This window comes from Polypterus senegalus, chromosome 18 (assembly GCF_016835505.1).
Source record: "Polypterus senegalus isolate Bchr_013 chromosome 18, ASM1683550v1, whole genome shotgun sequence".
Classification (NCBI taxonomy): domain Eukaryota; kingdom Metazoa; phylum Chordata; class Cladistia; order Polypteriformes; family Polypteridae; genus Polypterus; species Polypterus senegalus.
In genome coordinates this window covers 79796371-79815070 of record NC_053171.1, presented here as the reverse complement: position 1 = coordinate 79815070, position 18700 = coordinate 79796371, and the positions used below count along the sequence as shown (strand labels likewise).

At 36.1% G+C, this 18700-nt stretch overlaps 1 protein-coding gene across 3 annotated transcripts in view; it reads right to left on the bottom strand.

The window, feature by feature from the left end:
* daam1a (dishevelled associated activator of morphogenesis 1a) overlaps positions 1-18700 on the bottom strand; it is a 305416-nt gene that overhangs the window by 67725 nt on the left and 218991 nt on the right. For 2 of the 3 annotated variants that reach the window (XM_039741919.1, XM_039741918.1), the window contains exons 7-17: positions 18219-18329; positions 18018-18121; positions 17860-17926; positions 17638-17755; positions 16322-16460; positions 11933-11991; positions 11593-11780; positions 9542-9835; positions 2338-2445; positions 1087-1116; positions 194-294 (exon numbers count right to left, since the gene is read on the bottom strand). In XM_039741919.1, coding sequence (XP_039597853.1) covers positions 194-294; positions 1087-1116; positions 2338-2445; positions 9542-9835; positions 11593-11780; positions 11933-11991; positions 16322-16460; positions 17638-17755; positions 17860-17926; positions 18018-18121; positions 18219-18329 — 1319 coding nt within the window. The remainder of the gene's footprint in view (positions 1-193; positions 295-1086; positions 1117-2337; positions 2446-9541; positions 9836-11592; positions 11781-11932; positions 11992-16321; positions 16461-17637; positions 17756-17859; positions 17927-18017; positions 18122-18218; positions 18330-18700) is intronic. The other variant, XM_039741920.1, reaches the window with a different exon arrangement.

Here is an 18700-nt window from a genome sequence, read left to right as displayed (position 1 = left end):
TCCAGCTCTTAAATAAGAATATGTAACATTTAGTAGCTCTCTGGGTCCTGCCTCAATCAACAATACCACTGCCTCTTAATCGTAGACCTCACTGCAGCTGCTAAGTGGGCTACTTAGGTACTTAGCTTTGAGTCAGAGTAGGCTTTCCTGGAGAACATGAATTGTAGATACCTGAATACAAAACAAACCTGACCTTGACAGAAGGATGTTGCAGTTCTGTGCTCTTCTACCGTCAATTACTGACAGTTCCTTGACTTTTCTGGAACCCAACGTATCATCATTTTCAGTTTCTTTCTGTAGTGAAGAAGAAATAAATAAGCAAACTCACATCCTACAAATTTGTGACTTGGTTGCAAGATGAGCAGGTCACCAATTTACACGTTTACTGACTAAGCTACAATCACCACAAAAAGATTCTGATGACCTAGTTCAGCTAAAACATGTCATAACTATTCTTAGTATTCTACCTTTGATGAACAACTACTTCATTATTTATAAAACTTCACATGTTCTGCAATTCTTAGAAATAATTCAGCATCTACATTGCTTCTCACTTTGTAATTTAAAGTGCATGGTATTTGATGAGAAATATATTTTCATGCAACAATTAATCTAAATCTATCCAGCTCTTTACAAAAGAGAAGACGAGAAAGCAGGTGTGATGTTAAGATTGTAGGAGACATAGGCCCGGTTTTGTAAGAGTTTAGTAAAGGAGGTTAGGAAGGGTGCCATGTTCATGTCAGCTCTTCACTAGACAGTCAGGTCATAATTTATGGTGCCTCTTCTGACACATGCCACAAACCATCTTGAAATATGAAAACTGATCATTCAAATCTCCAGTGATCCCAGACAGTGACTGCATGGCAAAGGCCCCTACACCATCACCAGCACCACTACCATTACCACTACCAGTAAGTTACACTCCAGGAATTATCATCCTAAGACACAGAACTACATTTTTACAGATTCATTTAGTCATTTTACAAGGTTAAAGCAATTTGGTCATTATAACCCAACCTCCACTTCCAAAACATATTTTACTACTAAATAACCCAAAAATGTGTTCAGGAGTTAGGTATCACTCACCTGTTTACTGTTATTGTTCACAAAGAAGTCCTAAAATGCAGGCAAGAAGCAGGGAAGAAGCAGCATTCATTAAAATAGGGTAGTTTGGCAAATCAAGCAAATGAATAGCCATTCATAGCAAATCAATACAAAAACATACAAACATAATGTGGTGGTATTATTATGAAATGCATTGACCAAGACATGATCACTGAGTGATGAAGAGTGGAGCCATGCAAATCATTAAGCATTGCATTACGATTTATAATTAAAAAAAAAAAAAAAAAAAAAAGGCTTAATCAACTAAGAACCATAAGCAGATTTATTGTAGCATGACCAGCCCTTAGAAGAAATAAATTCTGGCTTGAGTGAACCTTTTAACATTATACATTTTCTGGCTTTCTGCATTAGCTAATAACAAAAAGATTAACTAGAACCTGCAGAGGAAGAATGCAGACTGGACCTTAGAGAAACAAGCTCTTCTGTTACAGACTTGGATTCAGCTTTCTGCCAGCTGGACTAAAGCGAATCATGAAATGCACAAGGATGTCAGATCTAAAACAAGCCTCATTTAAGTAAAATATTACTCTTACAACAGAACCACACAAACAAAATTAGCATCCAAAACAACATTAAAATTAAATGTTTGATATAAAATGCAACAATACACTAAAATAATGTCGCAAAACTCAGTGAACATGGGAAAAATCTTCTAAATACTTTGGTACGCCAGATATTCTTATATACACAGCTAAAGCAATAGCTTGAAATATTGGACCCATGCTATAGTAGTTAATATAAGATCTGATTTTGAACATAGTGGTTAAGAAATTCAAGTTTATACTGGTCATAATATTGCACAGTAAACTGAATTCAAGTTTTCAAACACATGAAACTTTTTCTGTGGGATTAAATGATTCTTTTTTTCTCCCTATATCTAACGATAAACAATCTTAATAATAAATCAAGGATAACCTATTTGTGTTCACTCTGAATATTGTGTGAGCTGCAAAAAGTAGTATTATATACATCTGTGTCATGCTCTACAGATCAGTAATGATTTTGAATAAAAAACTACGGTTAATCATGCATGTCCATATAACATGCTGAGAAAGTTCATATTTGCATATAAGCATCTGAGAGGTTAATAAAAAGAAGAATGCTAAACAGCCTTTCAAAGCATTTCAAAATACCAAAGCCAGTTTTTAAGTGAAAAACACTGTAGCACAATCGTTTCACAACTGTAAACCTTTAGCTAACCATATTGGGTACCTGCTGCCTCTGATAAGCAGAGAATGTCTTCTCGATGTCTTCAAGGTCAAGCACTTTAAATACTTTAACATCATCAATATCTGTCCACACTGTTCCATCAAGTTTGGTCTGCAGATATAAGAAAATGAGTACAGTGGTCAGTTAACGGTTTTATGTATTGGCTATGATACAAGTACACCTGACACTAAAATAACAATAGCAAACTGGTTAAAGGGCGAATGAAAGGGATTATACGCCAGACAACAGTTTAACACTGCTTAGAGAATATTTAGAAATGTTCAACACCTTACACAAGCAGTACATCAATATATCTGTTGTCAGGTCTCCTTGAAAATTAGTGTGTAAGAAACTGGGGGTCTCGGTACCATCGTAAAGCGAAAAGCAACATGGAAAACAGTACATCACACATAACTAGTACTTTTCAAAACACACTAAGTACTTGGCTTAAAGTGGAAGTGAAATCATTTATTCACACAAATTGGGAACAGCTTCTCAATAAAAAGGACACTTTTGAACAATGAAAGCAAGTGCAAAACATCAGATGTGCAAATATGGCATTTTATTAGACTCACTTACATATAATGCAAAAAGCTTTTAGAGAAATAGTCATATCTGTCTGTCAATCTGTCTTGGATCCCAATGAAGAGAATTTGTTGAAATCTGGCACACTTTTACTCTTCATTGAAAATTTCATCCAATGTTTTTGTTGAGATATCTCCAAAACAGAGTGCTGTGCTCATTTTTGAAATTTCAAACTGAAAAGCACGGGCGAATTTGCAAAATCGTTTATCTCAAAACAGAGAGACATTCTGCGCATATTCAATCACAAACAAGTATACTGTTTCAGTTTTAGCTTGAGATCAGTTACATAAACTTTACTCAATTGACAGCTGCTGCTGACTGCAAAACAATGAGACTCCTGCAGTAGCATGCTGAAGCACCTCGCTCAGGCCACGGGATGGGGCAGGGTCAGATGATGGATGACCAAGTGTTACCAGGGATGTACAACATTAGATATGTATTCATTGATTCAATTTGCTAATAATTACACACTTTGTTTATTCAGTAGTAATGATACTGTTTATTTATTCATCACTCTCTCTTGCTGCACCAGAATGTAGGGGTAGATCTCTATTAGTCTAATAGTCTGCTTCTACCTCAGGTCCATCCCATACTCGTCTCTACAGCTGTCCAGCATCTTTTGCAAACCTCAGTCACAGCAACTCACTTCTCCTGCTCCTTAAAATTGAAGCGGGTAAGTGATGTGACATTTATGTCCGTGAAAGAATGAATAAATGACTAAATAAATAAATACATCAATAAAATAAGTAAATAAAGGCAACTTGACTTATGTAGAAATGTATGAATGATGGCTCTGTAACACTTTATGCTACAGTGACTAATCACATACTCCCTATTACTGTTGTACTAAAAACAAGGTTACATCATCTAAAGATTATAATAACCCAATATTTTTTTTTACTGTCATTTATCAGCATAGTGCTATAAAGGTCCAATATCTATTGTATTTGGATGCATCCAACAATTTTAGCTTGAGACTTTCGCACAGATTTAAATTTTTCATCACTTATTTCTTTGAAAAATGTTATTTTTAAGAAATTTCATCTACAGTTGGACACACATGCTCCATATTCAACAACTGATGATGCCATATTATTTTTTTCCATCACTTGCATTGAAATCTGTTGTTTGTGAAAGCAATTTCAGCCTAATATTTGAAAATGGTATTTTCGGCACATCAAGAATATATTGTAAATACATTCTATTATCACTATTATGTTTGAACATGCCTCATTGTTGCAAAAATAAATAAGAAATGTTGTCATAACAAACTCTTTGATTACGTGATTGGAAATTTTTAAAATGCTCCAACTTTCAAACCAACCTATCCAGTTTCCGAACACCCCTGAAATGTTATGCCATGAGTGCACTGTTACTTATTTTATTTTGTATGAAAGTTAGAATCAACTAATTGCTTTATCAGCTTATTAATTTTTAAAACCCATTTCTATTACACATATACATCTAACCTACAAACCAGACAGGTGGCAAGGGTCCGCCAAAAAGAAGATAGAAAATGGAGTCCTAGCATTATCCTAATCTGCCACTTCGCATCACAGAGCTGACCACTTTTACTTATGTAAAAAATTGAAGACCGTCAATCCAAGTAAAATTCCTACCGGTATATTTGACAACTTGCATTATGTTTTCTAGAGGTCATCTGGAAGCTGTTGTGGAAAAGAGAGGTGCTCTGTTGGAGCACTTTTAGTCACATGCTTACTTCATCATGGAGTGCTAAACATCACTCTTAATGCTACAAGGCATGAAATTGAAATAGTCTTGGTCACAGGTCTATTAGCAATCATAAAAATATAAATAATTACTTTTCCCCTTTTCTGTTAACAGTACATTCATGTTATGATTGACATTTTCACATTAGTATCTTTGTGTAAAATCATCTAGTTATGGTGAACAGTCTATTGTGGTGCGTGAAATCCCAATGCCAATGAGACACCAGTAGAAATTTGTCAACTGGCAGGAATTTTCCTGTATCATTTTTATTAGAATGAAGACATGAAGAAACAGCCTTTGTTACTTGTCACAAAAGAGAACATACATGTTGGAGAGTGGACAGTTCATTAACATTCTGACGCAGATGGCACATTTCGCAGCGCACATCTACACCATTCACTGATGTCCTCCACAACTGCTTATGATCGCATTTTCTGACTTTGAAGAGGATCCCTGTCCTCTCCCACCAGGCAATCCATACCCATCCCTGAGATAGTAGGTTCATGGTAAATCATGATTTTTAAATAAATAATTGGGTCCCCAAGCGTGCAGACTCGGAACAGGTTCAGGCGTGTGTATGCAGATGCCGCTCCGGGGTTGATCAGGGTGCTTGGGTGATCGTGAATTCACGTACAAATGTGAGCGGGTCAGTCAGGTGGCTCATTCACAACACAAAGTGGGTGAAGAATATTACCTGCACCCCCAATCAGGGCTATATAGGGAGACTGTACATCAAAGAGATAGAAAGAGAGAGACTTAAAAAAAGAACAAGAAAAGAATAATGATGAATTGAGGTTTAAGGAATGGGGAAAAGGGCAGGAACAGGATGGGAGCTGCTGCGGTATGTGAAGGGAAGCAGGTGGGCCAAATGTTTAAGAAGGGGACAGAGGGGCTGTTACTGCTCTCTTTGAAGCAGGAGCGATCAAGAGCTCCAAGAGGCTCCCATGAAAGCCAACCACACTGTGGTGTGGAGAGAGCAAAGAGCAAAACTTGGCACAACGCCATGAGAACGTCAATGGATGGGCAACAGGGACCCAAGCTGGTTTAAGAGTTGTCTGCATCTGCCGGTGTACGTCCCCTTGTGCAGAGGAAAAATTAATAAATGGTAAGCCGAGGAAATGTCGGCTTTTAGACAGAAGCTTCAAGGCTCATGGTTTTAATACAGGATGTTTACCCTTAATTTTAAACTTGTTTTTATGGAAATTATTTATGGAATATTTTAACCTCCACTCAACACATTTAGATTTTATGGATTATTTATTTCTGGACTAGTTTTGAAGCACTGCACTTGTTTGTGAACATTTTGCTCTGGTTTTAATAAAAGCACTGAACGCTGTTGCACCAACCCCTTGCTGACTGTGTGTGTCCTCATCTCAGTTTACAACAATCAGCGATTACGGAAACACCCTGGGAGCATGGAGATGACCCAGACTGTCACAGCCCCCTTTAACGCTCTGAAATTATTTATAGATTAGATAACGGTTTCAGGCTTTGAAGAGGATCATTCCCCCACTTGTGTAATCTTTTAACAAGCCGATTAAAAAAAACAGAGAATGGTTATTTGATTATTTTTATTCATGTATGGTGAAATGCTGTATGCCTTCAAAGTTAGAGTGGGAGACATTTGATTAATATAAATGATGAGATTTCTTCATTGGAGTATCTTTTTAAAAAACTGACCACCAACATCAATTTCTATAGAATGAGGAGTTTGAAAATCGGTCGTGTAACACACATGAAAGGTTTCTTTAGTTGGCTGTATATTAGGGCTTACCAAGGCAGTATACAATTAATAGAGAACTAAATTTTATTTGGTTTGTCTGTATATATATAATTTTCTCGTTCATAATGATGTTTTAATTGGCAATATTAAAGTCCAGTTAAACTTGCTTGTTTTTGTTCAATAGGGAGATTGAATTGGGAAGCTCTTTGAAACTTTTTTTGTCAATCTTGCTTTAATTTTATTTTTTACTGTAACAACTATGCAGTACACCTTTTCAAAGTTTCCACGTCGTTTTAATGGTATGTGTAATATATGCTTTTTGTTTTTCAGTTCCTTTTTTATTATTTTGTCTTGTATGGATATTTTGATTAGAAATTAATTAGATCAGCTGACTCAAATCATTCTTTTACAAAACAACTAAAAATTCATTGGCTTAGGAAGGCATTTAACTTACTTTTGGCTTATTGTCTGTTACTGTAATTCAAATTTTTATTTTTCCTGTGTTTATCTTTATTTTGTGTTTTATACAAATATAATGTTTTATCCATTGTTGTGTATTTGGTCTTTTTTCTGCTTTTCCCCCGTTATTCATTCTGAAATTCTGTGAAGTGCTTTGAGCGTGGCAAACTTGCTATTTAAATACAGGTTATTGTTATTAAGACTATTACTACTTTAGTTGATTAAAATGGCCCTTATGAAAAGAACAATTACTGTTTAACTACCCACTGTTCACCTATGAAACTGGGAAGTAGAAGGACCTAAACTGGATTCTGTCTGAAAAGTTTATGTACTGTACTTCGATTATACAGTAATATATACCATAACAACAACTATTTTTAATAATATTGTAACATACATTTTTGGCCACCCCATATAGAGTTTTTGTGATGGCCTTCAGGTTACACTTCACACACTCCACGGATTTTCTGACTTTCAATAACTGTGCAAGAATTTGACAAACACACAAATGATATTTGCATTTTCTGAATGGTCAAGACAGCACTGAGGATGTGGTTTAAGTGTAACAGTTGTTTGAGCAGATGGAATGTCATCCCAGCTGGAACAGAGAGTGGTGTCTTACCTGGCTGGGCAGCAGTAATGGATAGACGAGCATGGTTAGATGTGCAACCCTGTTGGAAAGGTTCCAATTTCTCTTCCCAGTTTGAGTGAAAGATAATGGATGGACTGGGAGAAACTGCCTGCCAGGAACAGTTCCCTTCCCCAGAAAGATAGATAGCAGTGCTCCTCTGGCATAATTCCAGTTTAGACACTTGCAAGGTTGCATGAGACATGAACGTCCGAAGGGCAACCCTATTGGGGTCCTTGGGTGCCACCAGTGGGTGCAGACAAAAGATGATGGAGCTTCCATATGGCCCTGGAAGTGCTTCTGCCATGCAATGTTGTGGCACTGGGAGTATTCCCGGGTTCAGCATAAGGAAGATTTGGACAAAACGTGCTTGAGGGGTGTGGAGGAGGAGGAGACTAAAAGGAAATGAACTGTGATTGAAATTGGATACCAGTAGAAATGCATTTTATCGAATAATAAAACACTTATTTGAACCTGGGATCGTGTCTGTGCAGTTGTGTCTGGAGCCTGGAGCTCTGTGGTGCCCACAAGTGGTCACATAAGTTTGCAACTTAAAGGACTAAGTCTTTGGTTTCTATGAGTGTAGTAGCCATTTTTAGTAACCATTAGTAACCAGTTAAGATGTTGATAATGCTGAGTTTTAACAAGGAGGGTCTGATATAACTAAATAAAAATGGTGCTGCCATCACAAGTGTGTAACAAATTCTTACTATTCTTTGTCTAACTTAATCTTGCTTGCTTATATCATAAAATCAACTCAACACCAAATCAAAAAAATTAAAACTTGCAAATGTTTGCAGACATTGCTGGATTAGTGATTTGTCTATGTCTTGTTCAAATCAGTTTTACTGTAAATGCAAACTCCAAAGCAAAGAAAAATTTTAAAGAAAACTAGATGATGACAAATACATTAAAGTGAAAAACTGAAATACTATATAATAGTCACATACCAAAACTTAATACCTGGAGGAACAAATTCTATCCCATAGTTTTGTTAAGACTTTTCAAGATATAAATTTGCTTCATTTCAGTTACGTTTCAAGGGTGCTTTCTCATAGACACAATTTTCAAATCATGCCTTAGGTACTTAATGGAGTCACAGTTCGAACTTTGAGTGGACCATGCACAGACATTCACCTTTTTACTCTTGAGCGAATCCAATGTTGCTTTGACTTTCCATCTTGGATTACTGTCTCAAACGAAATGTGAATCTTCACTCAAGCCCTGGTTTTCCAACAAATTCACACAAGCACCCATGTAATATTTTCCAGTACTACGCCCAACCCATTTTCCTTAATTTGAGAAAGTAGCCTATCCCATTCTAATGAGAAGCTTAGTATGATGCGGCCTTCACCAGAGGTGCTGTTTCTCAGGGCATGGGAGTGTCACCCTATGATCATCATTCTTCTGAAATCGCCTTGTTGCCGAGATGATGAATTTTGACAAACATGCTTTTTCTTTAGATGGTGAGAAGGAGGGGGATCCAAACACTTCCATATAATTTTATGCAACTGTGTTTTTATCTACAAATTGTGAGAGTGACTTGAGTGGTGCACTGGTAAAAGCAGCGGTGAGGTGGATACATCTCATTTGGGAAATTTCTATCACTTGTGAAACCTCAGACCTATCCAGACTACACAGTATACACATTTGGATCAGCTGCATATTTGATGTTTTGACTTTAAAATATAAGAATTATTACATCTTTAAAATTATTTATTCTTGAGTAGGTGAGTTTACAATACAAATATAGATTTGAAAAAGGTGAACAAACATTATTTCCAGTAACATTTGAAAACTTAAGAGTCCTTATAGATTTGCAAGTCTATTACAGCATATAGTGAGTAAATAGTAGCTTTTATTGGAGCACCTTCAATTTAGCAGGCTGTCTATATCATACTCTAATTTTATAAAAATACGCATAGTGCCAGGTTACAAAAAACAGTTGAGACTAATTCACTCAAGAGGACATTCTTCAGCTTTTCTTGAAAAATAATATGCTTCTCTGTACAACGTAGTACACATAATTTAAGTCACAGTCTTTAATCGATCAAAATCTCTAGCGATTCTGTAACACTTACCTCTGGCAGCTTGGCCCAGTTAAAAGACTTGAGAGGATTGGATGGCTGTGGAATGTTCTTCTTTTTTAAAGAAGGACCAAGAGGTGCCCCTGGCGGAGGAGGTGCCCCTCCAAGGAAGGGTAGCCCTGGAGGAGGAGGAGGGCCACCAGGGGGTGGGGGAGGTGGCGGTGGCATTCCACCAGGAGGGGGTGGTGGAGGAGGTATGCCCCCAGGAGGAGGTGGTGGAGGCAAGGGACCACCAGGAGCTCCTGGTGGTGGAGGAGGGCCACCTGGGACAGAGGCAAAACTTGGTCTCTGTATGGAGAAAAAAAAGAGAAGAATTAATGATGGGTGAAATTAAGTCTGCAGAACCAGAAGTAAAATAATAATAAAAAAAAAACCAACTTCTAGAATTTCAAATATAAGTGTGAAGAAATAGTATAATCACAACAAAATTAAACTTTATTTAAGGAGCAAAATCATGAACAGACTGTTGCCTCGTTATCAATGAGTTGGTTTCTTTCATGGCTTTGGCCTTTTCAGCGTATTGAGTGGAAAGGAAGGAAAAAAAAAAATCAACACAGAAACACTGAACTGGAGATCAAAAAGTCAAATGTCTAAAATAAGCCAAGACAAACACACTTTATTTCAAAGAGCATCTTTTACTGGGTACACAGTTATAACACACTATTTGTAGATTGCTATATTTGAAGCACGGAGGGTCACATAACAAGTGATCATGGGAAAACCTTATATTTTAAAGCCCACTGTCTCAGCCACTGCTGCTCTGAAAAGGTACAGTAGTGCACTGCTCAGGATTCAGAGAGAGACAACCCTTAGCTTTCTGAAGATGTGTGACTGTGTAAACCAACCATGAGCTGACTGAAACTGCACAAATAGGGTCAGTGTGAGGTAGCAGGATACTAAGAAAAAGGAAAGGTTAATAAGTAATAAAGGAGGGATGTGGACGATCAAAAGGTTGTTTTTTTAATTTCATTTCTGATGTTTTTATAATCTGTCTGGTTTTAGAACAGAATGGAATCAATGGCAAATGTAACATCAACCCTCATTGTCCGGCCATCCATTTTTCAGAAACCAATTCATTGAAATCAATATATTTAAATAAAAGCAACCCTTACTGAGGTAAAGAAGGATGCAATAAAATCCAAAAAAAAAAAAAAACCAAACCAAAAAACAGTCCATTCAATGTGTAAATGATTTTTATCCCACATTCATTAGTTACCTGAGATGAGCAAAAATAATTTCCAGTGTAGTTAAATATTTTAACCTAAAGGGGTAAGGAAGTTTTATTTAAAGATTGTCTTGATAAGTCAAATTGTCACATAAGGCTAATAAGCAGTGACCTTAGTTCATCCTTATGTTTTCATTATGTTTTTTACAAACAGTAGCATAACAAACTGTAAAATATGGAATTATTACCATACAATAAACCCACCTCATTAATGTGGAAACATCTCATGACATGTCATGCGCAGGAAAGAAAAGTTTAAAATCAGATACACAGCTATGTCTGGAGATATGTATGTATTTATGATTTACTAAGAATGTCAGCTAAATGAAGGAAACATCATCGACTCTGTTATTATTCTGGCAGACTGCAACCAGCTAGCTACCACAACAAAAATAAGTGTAAGCAGGACATGGCGTACTTGAAAGACAGAATATTCATTTACACTAGCAACTAATCTGTTAATGTTTTTTGTTTTAAAAGATAATTATAAGGACCATTGATCCCTTAAAAATTTTGATAATACAGATTTTTCTACAAGAAACAGCCGAGTGTAAAAACTAAGCATTACACTTTTGGCACAGCCATCTGCACAATAATGTTTAGGCTGGTTAAAAATGCCTACCCACACTGAAAGATCCGACTAGCCTATATCCAACTTAAGAGACTTAGCACTAAAGCTTCTGAGAATAATGTACGAAACATGGCATCCAGCTAGAAGTTGCCTTCAAAAGCAAGGCTTTATCTATTCTAAGATAAACACCTATGGCTACCCGGGACCACTTTGAACAAAGAAGGGAAATTAGGATGGTAAATGACATACACTGCTGAGATCATGAAGCTGTGTGGAGAGATCAGCCACTTGCTGTTTTGCCTGCTTCAGCTCAACAGATTCTTTTTCCAGTTTTTCTTTCATCTTGTTGAGCGTCTGCATCATTTCATCCTTCTCCTGGGACTTCGCTTCACACTCCCGCTCCTTCTTTTCAAGCTTCTGCTGTAGTTCATTGTGTTCTGTTTTTGGAAGGAAGACAGAGTTGTTACAAGCCAGTTCTCTTTGGTTTCACCATAACTAGACTGTACCCAGTAAACCTCAGATTAGAAACTGCAGGGTAAATCATTTGATGAGGATCAAGTATTTTTTTTAAATGTATATAATAAATTACCTTTTCGCATTTTTTCCGCTTGTTCTTTCCACTGTTTTACTTCATTTTCATTGACTAGCCTGAAATGCAATAAAAAAGGGGAAAAATAGCACATTAAACCACAAATAAGAGCAAGACAATTTTTAGATTGATTTTGAAATGTAAATGTATACAGGGTAGCAAATGCAGCAATTAGATCTCAGATTCAAAACCAAGCAGGAACACCACATGTCAGTCCTGACTTCCCATGTCTGGCAAAGAAAAGTAACAGATTAAGTGATAATTTCCATCTTTCACAGTGTACAGTGTTTGGTAATGCAATCTAAAATGGAATAATGTGCCTACTTGACGTATCTTTATGAATTCTACTTGTTGTTGTTGAGAAAAACTCTGGTGCTTCTTAATTAGTCAACGTACATGGATGGATGCTCAAGTATTTTAAGGGATATGTGAACTTCTAAATACAAGGATTTATTATCCTTTTGTGTCCAAATAATTCACACACTACTACTCCTTTTCATACCTGTGAAGCCTTACTAAAAATGAACGGGTAGAGTAAATAAATGAAAATGTACAGATCAATCAAACTTTACTTTTTTATTACCCTTTCATTTAAAAGTTAAATACCCGTTAACTGTACACAAAGGTCCATAATGTTGTATAATGTAATGTGATCTTCACAAACGGGTTTGTTTAAATAGAACAGAGCTCACTGATAATGTATACGTGAGCTTCATAAATATACGTCTTCAGTAAGTAATGGACTGGAAGGGATACGTTACACTCAGGACCACACAGAGCTTCTGCACATTTCAGATAGTATTAGGACTTAACTTCAAACAGGGCTTTCAGATTTTTTTTTTTTTTAGCTTTGTGAAAATTCATTTGTCAATGATAAACAACAAATCGAGTCTTTGAAACTATATACTGTCATGGTGGAATAGGAGTATGGATTTATGTAGCTTTCAACAATCTTTCTCATTAGGTGATAGCAGCAATTTTAAATAAACTGTCACTCATTTACAAAACAAGTTTAACATGCACTACCATTTGCACCATGGAGGCATCAAAAAATCTAGCATCACTGGCTTACATATTTAGTTAGCCAGAACATTCAAGGATCCCTCCATTTTTTCATTTCAATTTTGCTTACTCAACTGGTGGTGCAGAATCAGACTTTTTTTTTCTTTTTTTGACTATCCATTTTATTTTTTTATGTAAACGGACTAATGGGTGAACCACAGTAGAAACTTGTCTACAATCCATCATGAGAACGTTGAAAATAGCTTTTTTGAATTTAGGTAATCAATCAATCTATCTATTATATAGTGCCTTTCATAGCCATTTATCTATCTTTAAGAAAGTATGTTAAATTTGTGGAAAAGAAACAGCTAAGAATTTGCAATTGAAGCACTGTTCCTGTTGGTTAAGGTTTAAGCATGGAAGTACTGTATTACCAAATGCTTATAACAACTGCGGAAAACTAATGATAATGAGTGTGCAGGGCTCTAATTCTTTAATATCTCATATGATGTGATACCATTTCTAATTTAAGGGCATTCAGCTTTTCAAATGGAAAACAATGGGACTTGAGAGGATTAATGTGCCATTGAGAAAGACTAGTGGTGCTTTAATAGGCAAGTTAGTAACATCTGTGTAAATGAAGAAAGAAGAGCATTATAAAGTAATTTATTACTGCTTTGAGTCTTTTGTTTAAATTTCCACTGTGACAGACCTGAAGGCCCATTTATTCTTGACAAATCCACAGCGCTGCAAGGGTCTGCTAGGTGGAAGGTCCTTGCTGTAGACAGCAGAATGGGTCATGGTTAATTAAACATGGGTTGAGTTAAACATATAACTCTGCCTCTAATTTATAGACATCACGCATCCGTTATTTGAGTTAGATAGCTCTTTCAACCCTGATCTTAACCATAGTGTAACTAGGCGTAAAGCACCTACAGTCACAGTAGTCTGACAACTGTCACTAGGGGCGGAATTAAATGTTTAACCAGGCCCCATGTTTAACAATACAGCGAAGGGAACTTGCGCTAGGGTTAATATGGATAGCAGTCATGGTGCATTGATCCTTGTGTCAGTGATGGCATGCCTCTGAAATTTTCTGACCGTGAGGTCCTGTGCACATCGATGTTGCATGCACAAGACAGAAAATCTGGGCTCACTGGAGAAGCAGTTGTGTGAAGTGATTTCTTGCTGCCTGTTCCTGTACAACATCAAAAGCACACAGAAATAGTCAATATGCACAAATTCATGGAGGGAAATCACCAAGACTATGGGGGAAAATGAACGCTTGTGCAGGCAGAACTAGAAATATATGCACGATCTATAAGACAAAAACAGATGGAAGAATCCGCAACCATGCACTAAATGCTTCAATTATAAATAGAGCTGGGTGGGCATCCTCTGTGTGTGACCGCTGCCTGTACCCAAGTGTTAATGGGTCTTAACAAGGCTATGTTAAGCATATGATGCCATAAGCCCCTTGTAATCTAGGGTTATGCCATCCTAAACTTGGCCCGCTGAATGGTTACAGGTTTCCACTGCAATCAATCTCAGAAGATGATTCATGTCTTACACTGTAATAATGGCTTTACAGTTGTCACTTTCGGCACCTTCCAGGGAAATTTAAAAGCTCCCACGAGTGTCTGTTTTGTCTGTCTCAGAAACGAATGTAACAGGGTTATGTTCAAGACATTTTCTTAAAAACACTTTGACTAAGATGAGCTTCCTAAGAGCATTTTTCAGTCAAGACAGTTTCCAAAAAGTGAATTGGCTCTGCAGAATAGACCAGTGCGTAAATCAAAAACTATCTTGCAAAGGGACAGTTGATTCATCAACAGTCAAAACTGAGCTGGACTAAAAATTACTAAAACAAAAAACAGCAAAAACATTAAAGGTTATTAATGCACAATTCATTCAAATTCCCACATTGCTTTATTTAGAGGTTAAGCAGAGGTTGGGAGTATGCGCTGGTAGCGATTTTCCACATCCACTACACCACGAGCCACCTGGATTGGGACCCGAGTGCAGCGGCAGAGCTCCTAGAAAATATTAACTCTAAGTCATTAACATCTGTAATGCATCAGAAATGTCACTGGACACCTCAATTGTCGATATTTGTAACAGGATCTCAAATTCGATTCTTGGAGATTTTGCTAAGATTACTTCTAAAATTAGAAAACCATTCATGCTGCTAATAGGCTCATCATCTAATCAGACTTATTCTGCTACTGTTGTGGTCTGTTAAAAATTTCAGCCAGTGCATTTTTTACTTTTCTAAGAAAATGAACAAAACCTAATTTGAAAAGTAATGGAGTGGAACCACTCAGTCCTCAACTTTTTTTCTGTCATTGTGTTGTAAAAATTGCATGCATATACAGCACACTCTGGTGAAAACTTATCAGATTAGCAGATGAATGATGCCTATTGTCTTGAAAGAAAACCAAACCATCTTAACATACAAACAAACAAAAATGACCCAAACAGGAATTAAGGAAATGACTTGCATTACATGTTGGGATGGAAAAAAAAGCATCTCTTTTGATTAATTTGATTAATAAGGAACTGCTACACTTGCTACGCTACACAAGTTGTAGATTCTAAGACTGTAGATAAACAGCTGAAGGTTTCTTTAATAGTAAGAACTCGCAATCAAAATTCAGTAAATTACTATCATAATTTTTACAACTTATTTTGGTGTAGTACTCTTTACTAAGTACAGGCACAGAGCGCTCAATGAACACCAATTTATAAAACCCTTCAAATGGATTATCAGCTTAAATGTACAACGACATAAAAAAAGAGGATTTTCAGAAGAAGCACGGTATTGATAAAATTCATTTTAAATGGTGTTTTGAAACTTTCAAGATCATTTTTGGGGAAGGTGTACATGTCATAAAGACAAAATCCTAAACAAGTATGAAAAACAAATCAAAGATAAGGGCCAATAGTGCTGAATAATTTAACGGATTCTGACACAAAATTAAAATATTAAAAATGTATTTGACTATTTAAAACAATTACAAAAAAGTATGTGGAATAATTAAAAAAATGCCAAATGAATTTAAAATTGACTAAAATGACATACATACAGAACATAATAAAAACCAAACTTACTAACATTTTCAAACTTATATTATTATAAAATGAAGCCATTAAGGCCATTATACTATTGGAAAAAATTATATAAAAGCATAAACACAGCCATAGTGATGACGTTTGTTTCCATATTTTAATTATAAGTTATATAATCGCCTAAACCGATAATCTTTAGTCTTTCATGACAAAAACACTTTTCAGATTATGGTAAAATATGATAAAGTTCTGCTACACTTCACTTAACCACAATAATCAATAATGAAACACAAAAACGAAGGTAAAAGCTTTACTCACATTCGAACAACATTCTTGACATTAAAGTTCTCCAAAGGTGCAACATCAGGGTCATGGCCTTTGTCATTCTGCAAGACAATCTGCTGCACAATGCGATCCAAAAGTAACCAGTAATGCACTGTGTTTCCATTCCTTTTATCTGGGAAAACAACATAGTTTGACCACTTGAGGACTATGATACATTATTAAGAGAATGGGGCGGCACAATATTCTTCACAAATAAAGTTAAGATAGCATTTTCATACCTAATAAACCTGAAAGGAATGGTTACTTGATTCAAAGAAATGCTAAATTATTACAAAAACAAAATGGTTGCATTAAGTAAAAAATTTAAGAGAATACAGTAATTGAAACTGTAAGATGTATATAAGGAATAAACTTGATGATGATATGGCACAAAATAGCCAAAATGCCAATAAATAAAAATCTAAAACCCAAAGTATACAAATAGTAAGCTACTGGGTTGGGGTTAGGAGAACATATCAAGTATAAGAAACTGTATATCAGTCGTATCCATCCAAACACCAAAGCTCATTGATCAGAATATTGAATGAGATGAGAGAAAAGAGGTAGTTATGCCAACAACTTTAGCTTTATTCAACTCAAATGTCTCCACATATCACTTTCAGACAGAGTGCTGGATTCTTTCTAATCCCCAGTGTCTTGCTAAATGACATAATCTTCTACATATTCAGTATGCATGTTCAGAGTCTATCTGAATCTATATACTGTAAATATGAAAATTCTCACTCAAGAGAATTCGGCCAAACTCCGTAAGTTCAGTACAAATATTTTAGGGACAAATTAAAAGTGCCTTTACACTGTGCTGCTGAGGTGTCACCTGTTGCATGGCTGCACTCTGGGATCCTGAGTTGGTTTGTCATGTGGTGGGTGCGGCAATGCGCTGCATCAGTGCGTGCTCCTAACCTCTCTCTCATGATACAGTACACGTCAACACTACCTCTGTCATACTCATCAATAAACTGGCTTTTAAGGCCATGTATTAATAAAATGCCCACATCTAGAACCATCAGCACAAGGCAGGAGAAGACCATATGGTTCAGTTTGTTATACTAGGCATCAGAAAACACAATTGTATAAAAACAAGAATAGAAACTGTAGTCAACCACAGGAAATATCGGGGTGCTTGTTCTATTTAACCAAGTTAATTCAAATGAATGGCACAATGTTTGGACAGTTTTTCGAATGCATGATTCTGAGCAATACAATGAATTATATCACTTGCATGCTCAAGACTTATTATGAAACCAAACCTAAACTAATTATTGAAATAAATGCATAAATAGCACACTTACAAGGCATCTGTAGACAGTGGTACAAAATAGACATAAAGTGCGGATATGCTTCTGTGTGATTCATTTTCTTTTTAATGAGATCAAACATCTGGGTGGCACTTTTACTATCAATGTGAACCTACAACAGCATATAAAGACAAGTCATTTAAAACAATGCAATATTTTGCACAAAAGAGCCCTTTGAATACACAGAAAAAAAAAATGCATATCAAGGACACTTACTATGTCAAATCGTTTTGAGAGTTCCAGTTCATCTTCATTTCGTAGCATTTCAAAAAAATCTAAATGCCTGCACATCATAGAACAAAATAATGTTTTAAATACGCAAGTAGCAAAAATAAATTATAGAGAAAAAACAAATTCCGTAAAATAGTATATACCTATCTAATGTGGAATTTTCATGGGACCGCAATTTGTCAATGACTGGCTGAATTCCTAGCATGAGGAATTCGTATCGAAGATGAATTCGGAATTCTAAGCTTTCCTGGAAAAAATTATTTGCACAGCAGATTTGGGAAATGGCCATTTGATACAATGAATAGTCTCTTAGCAGTTTTGTGCTCTAAGGGCATAACACTTACCGCTCCAGCACCTTGACTTAAAACTGCATTGATAAATGACATGATGGCTGTTTTCAGGCTTACTTCATCTCTGTATCGCCCAGTGCTTCTATCAAGGTCATTCATTAACGTCTGAAAGCAAAACAAAACGTCAACATTCACATAAATATTGGTACAGGATCTCCTTCAAATATGTGCAGTATAAATCCTTACTTCACTGTTGAAGTTTTCTAGTGTAGTCATTTTAATGACCATGTTATATTTAAATGTTGGCCTCCATTGTGGTACTGTTGGTAGCTGTCGAGATTGTGTTATTCTTAGAGAATTTCACAGCTGACTTCATTCCAAGTTTGCACCCAGATATCAATTATATAATAAGAGTGAAATCTCTGATAACATCTATTATAACCCAGACACAATAGCATGAAAGCAAGAAACATTGTTTTCTACTTTCTTAACAAAATGAGTAATAAGATTAGAATCAGAACATAATGAAGAGGAAA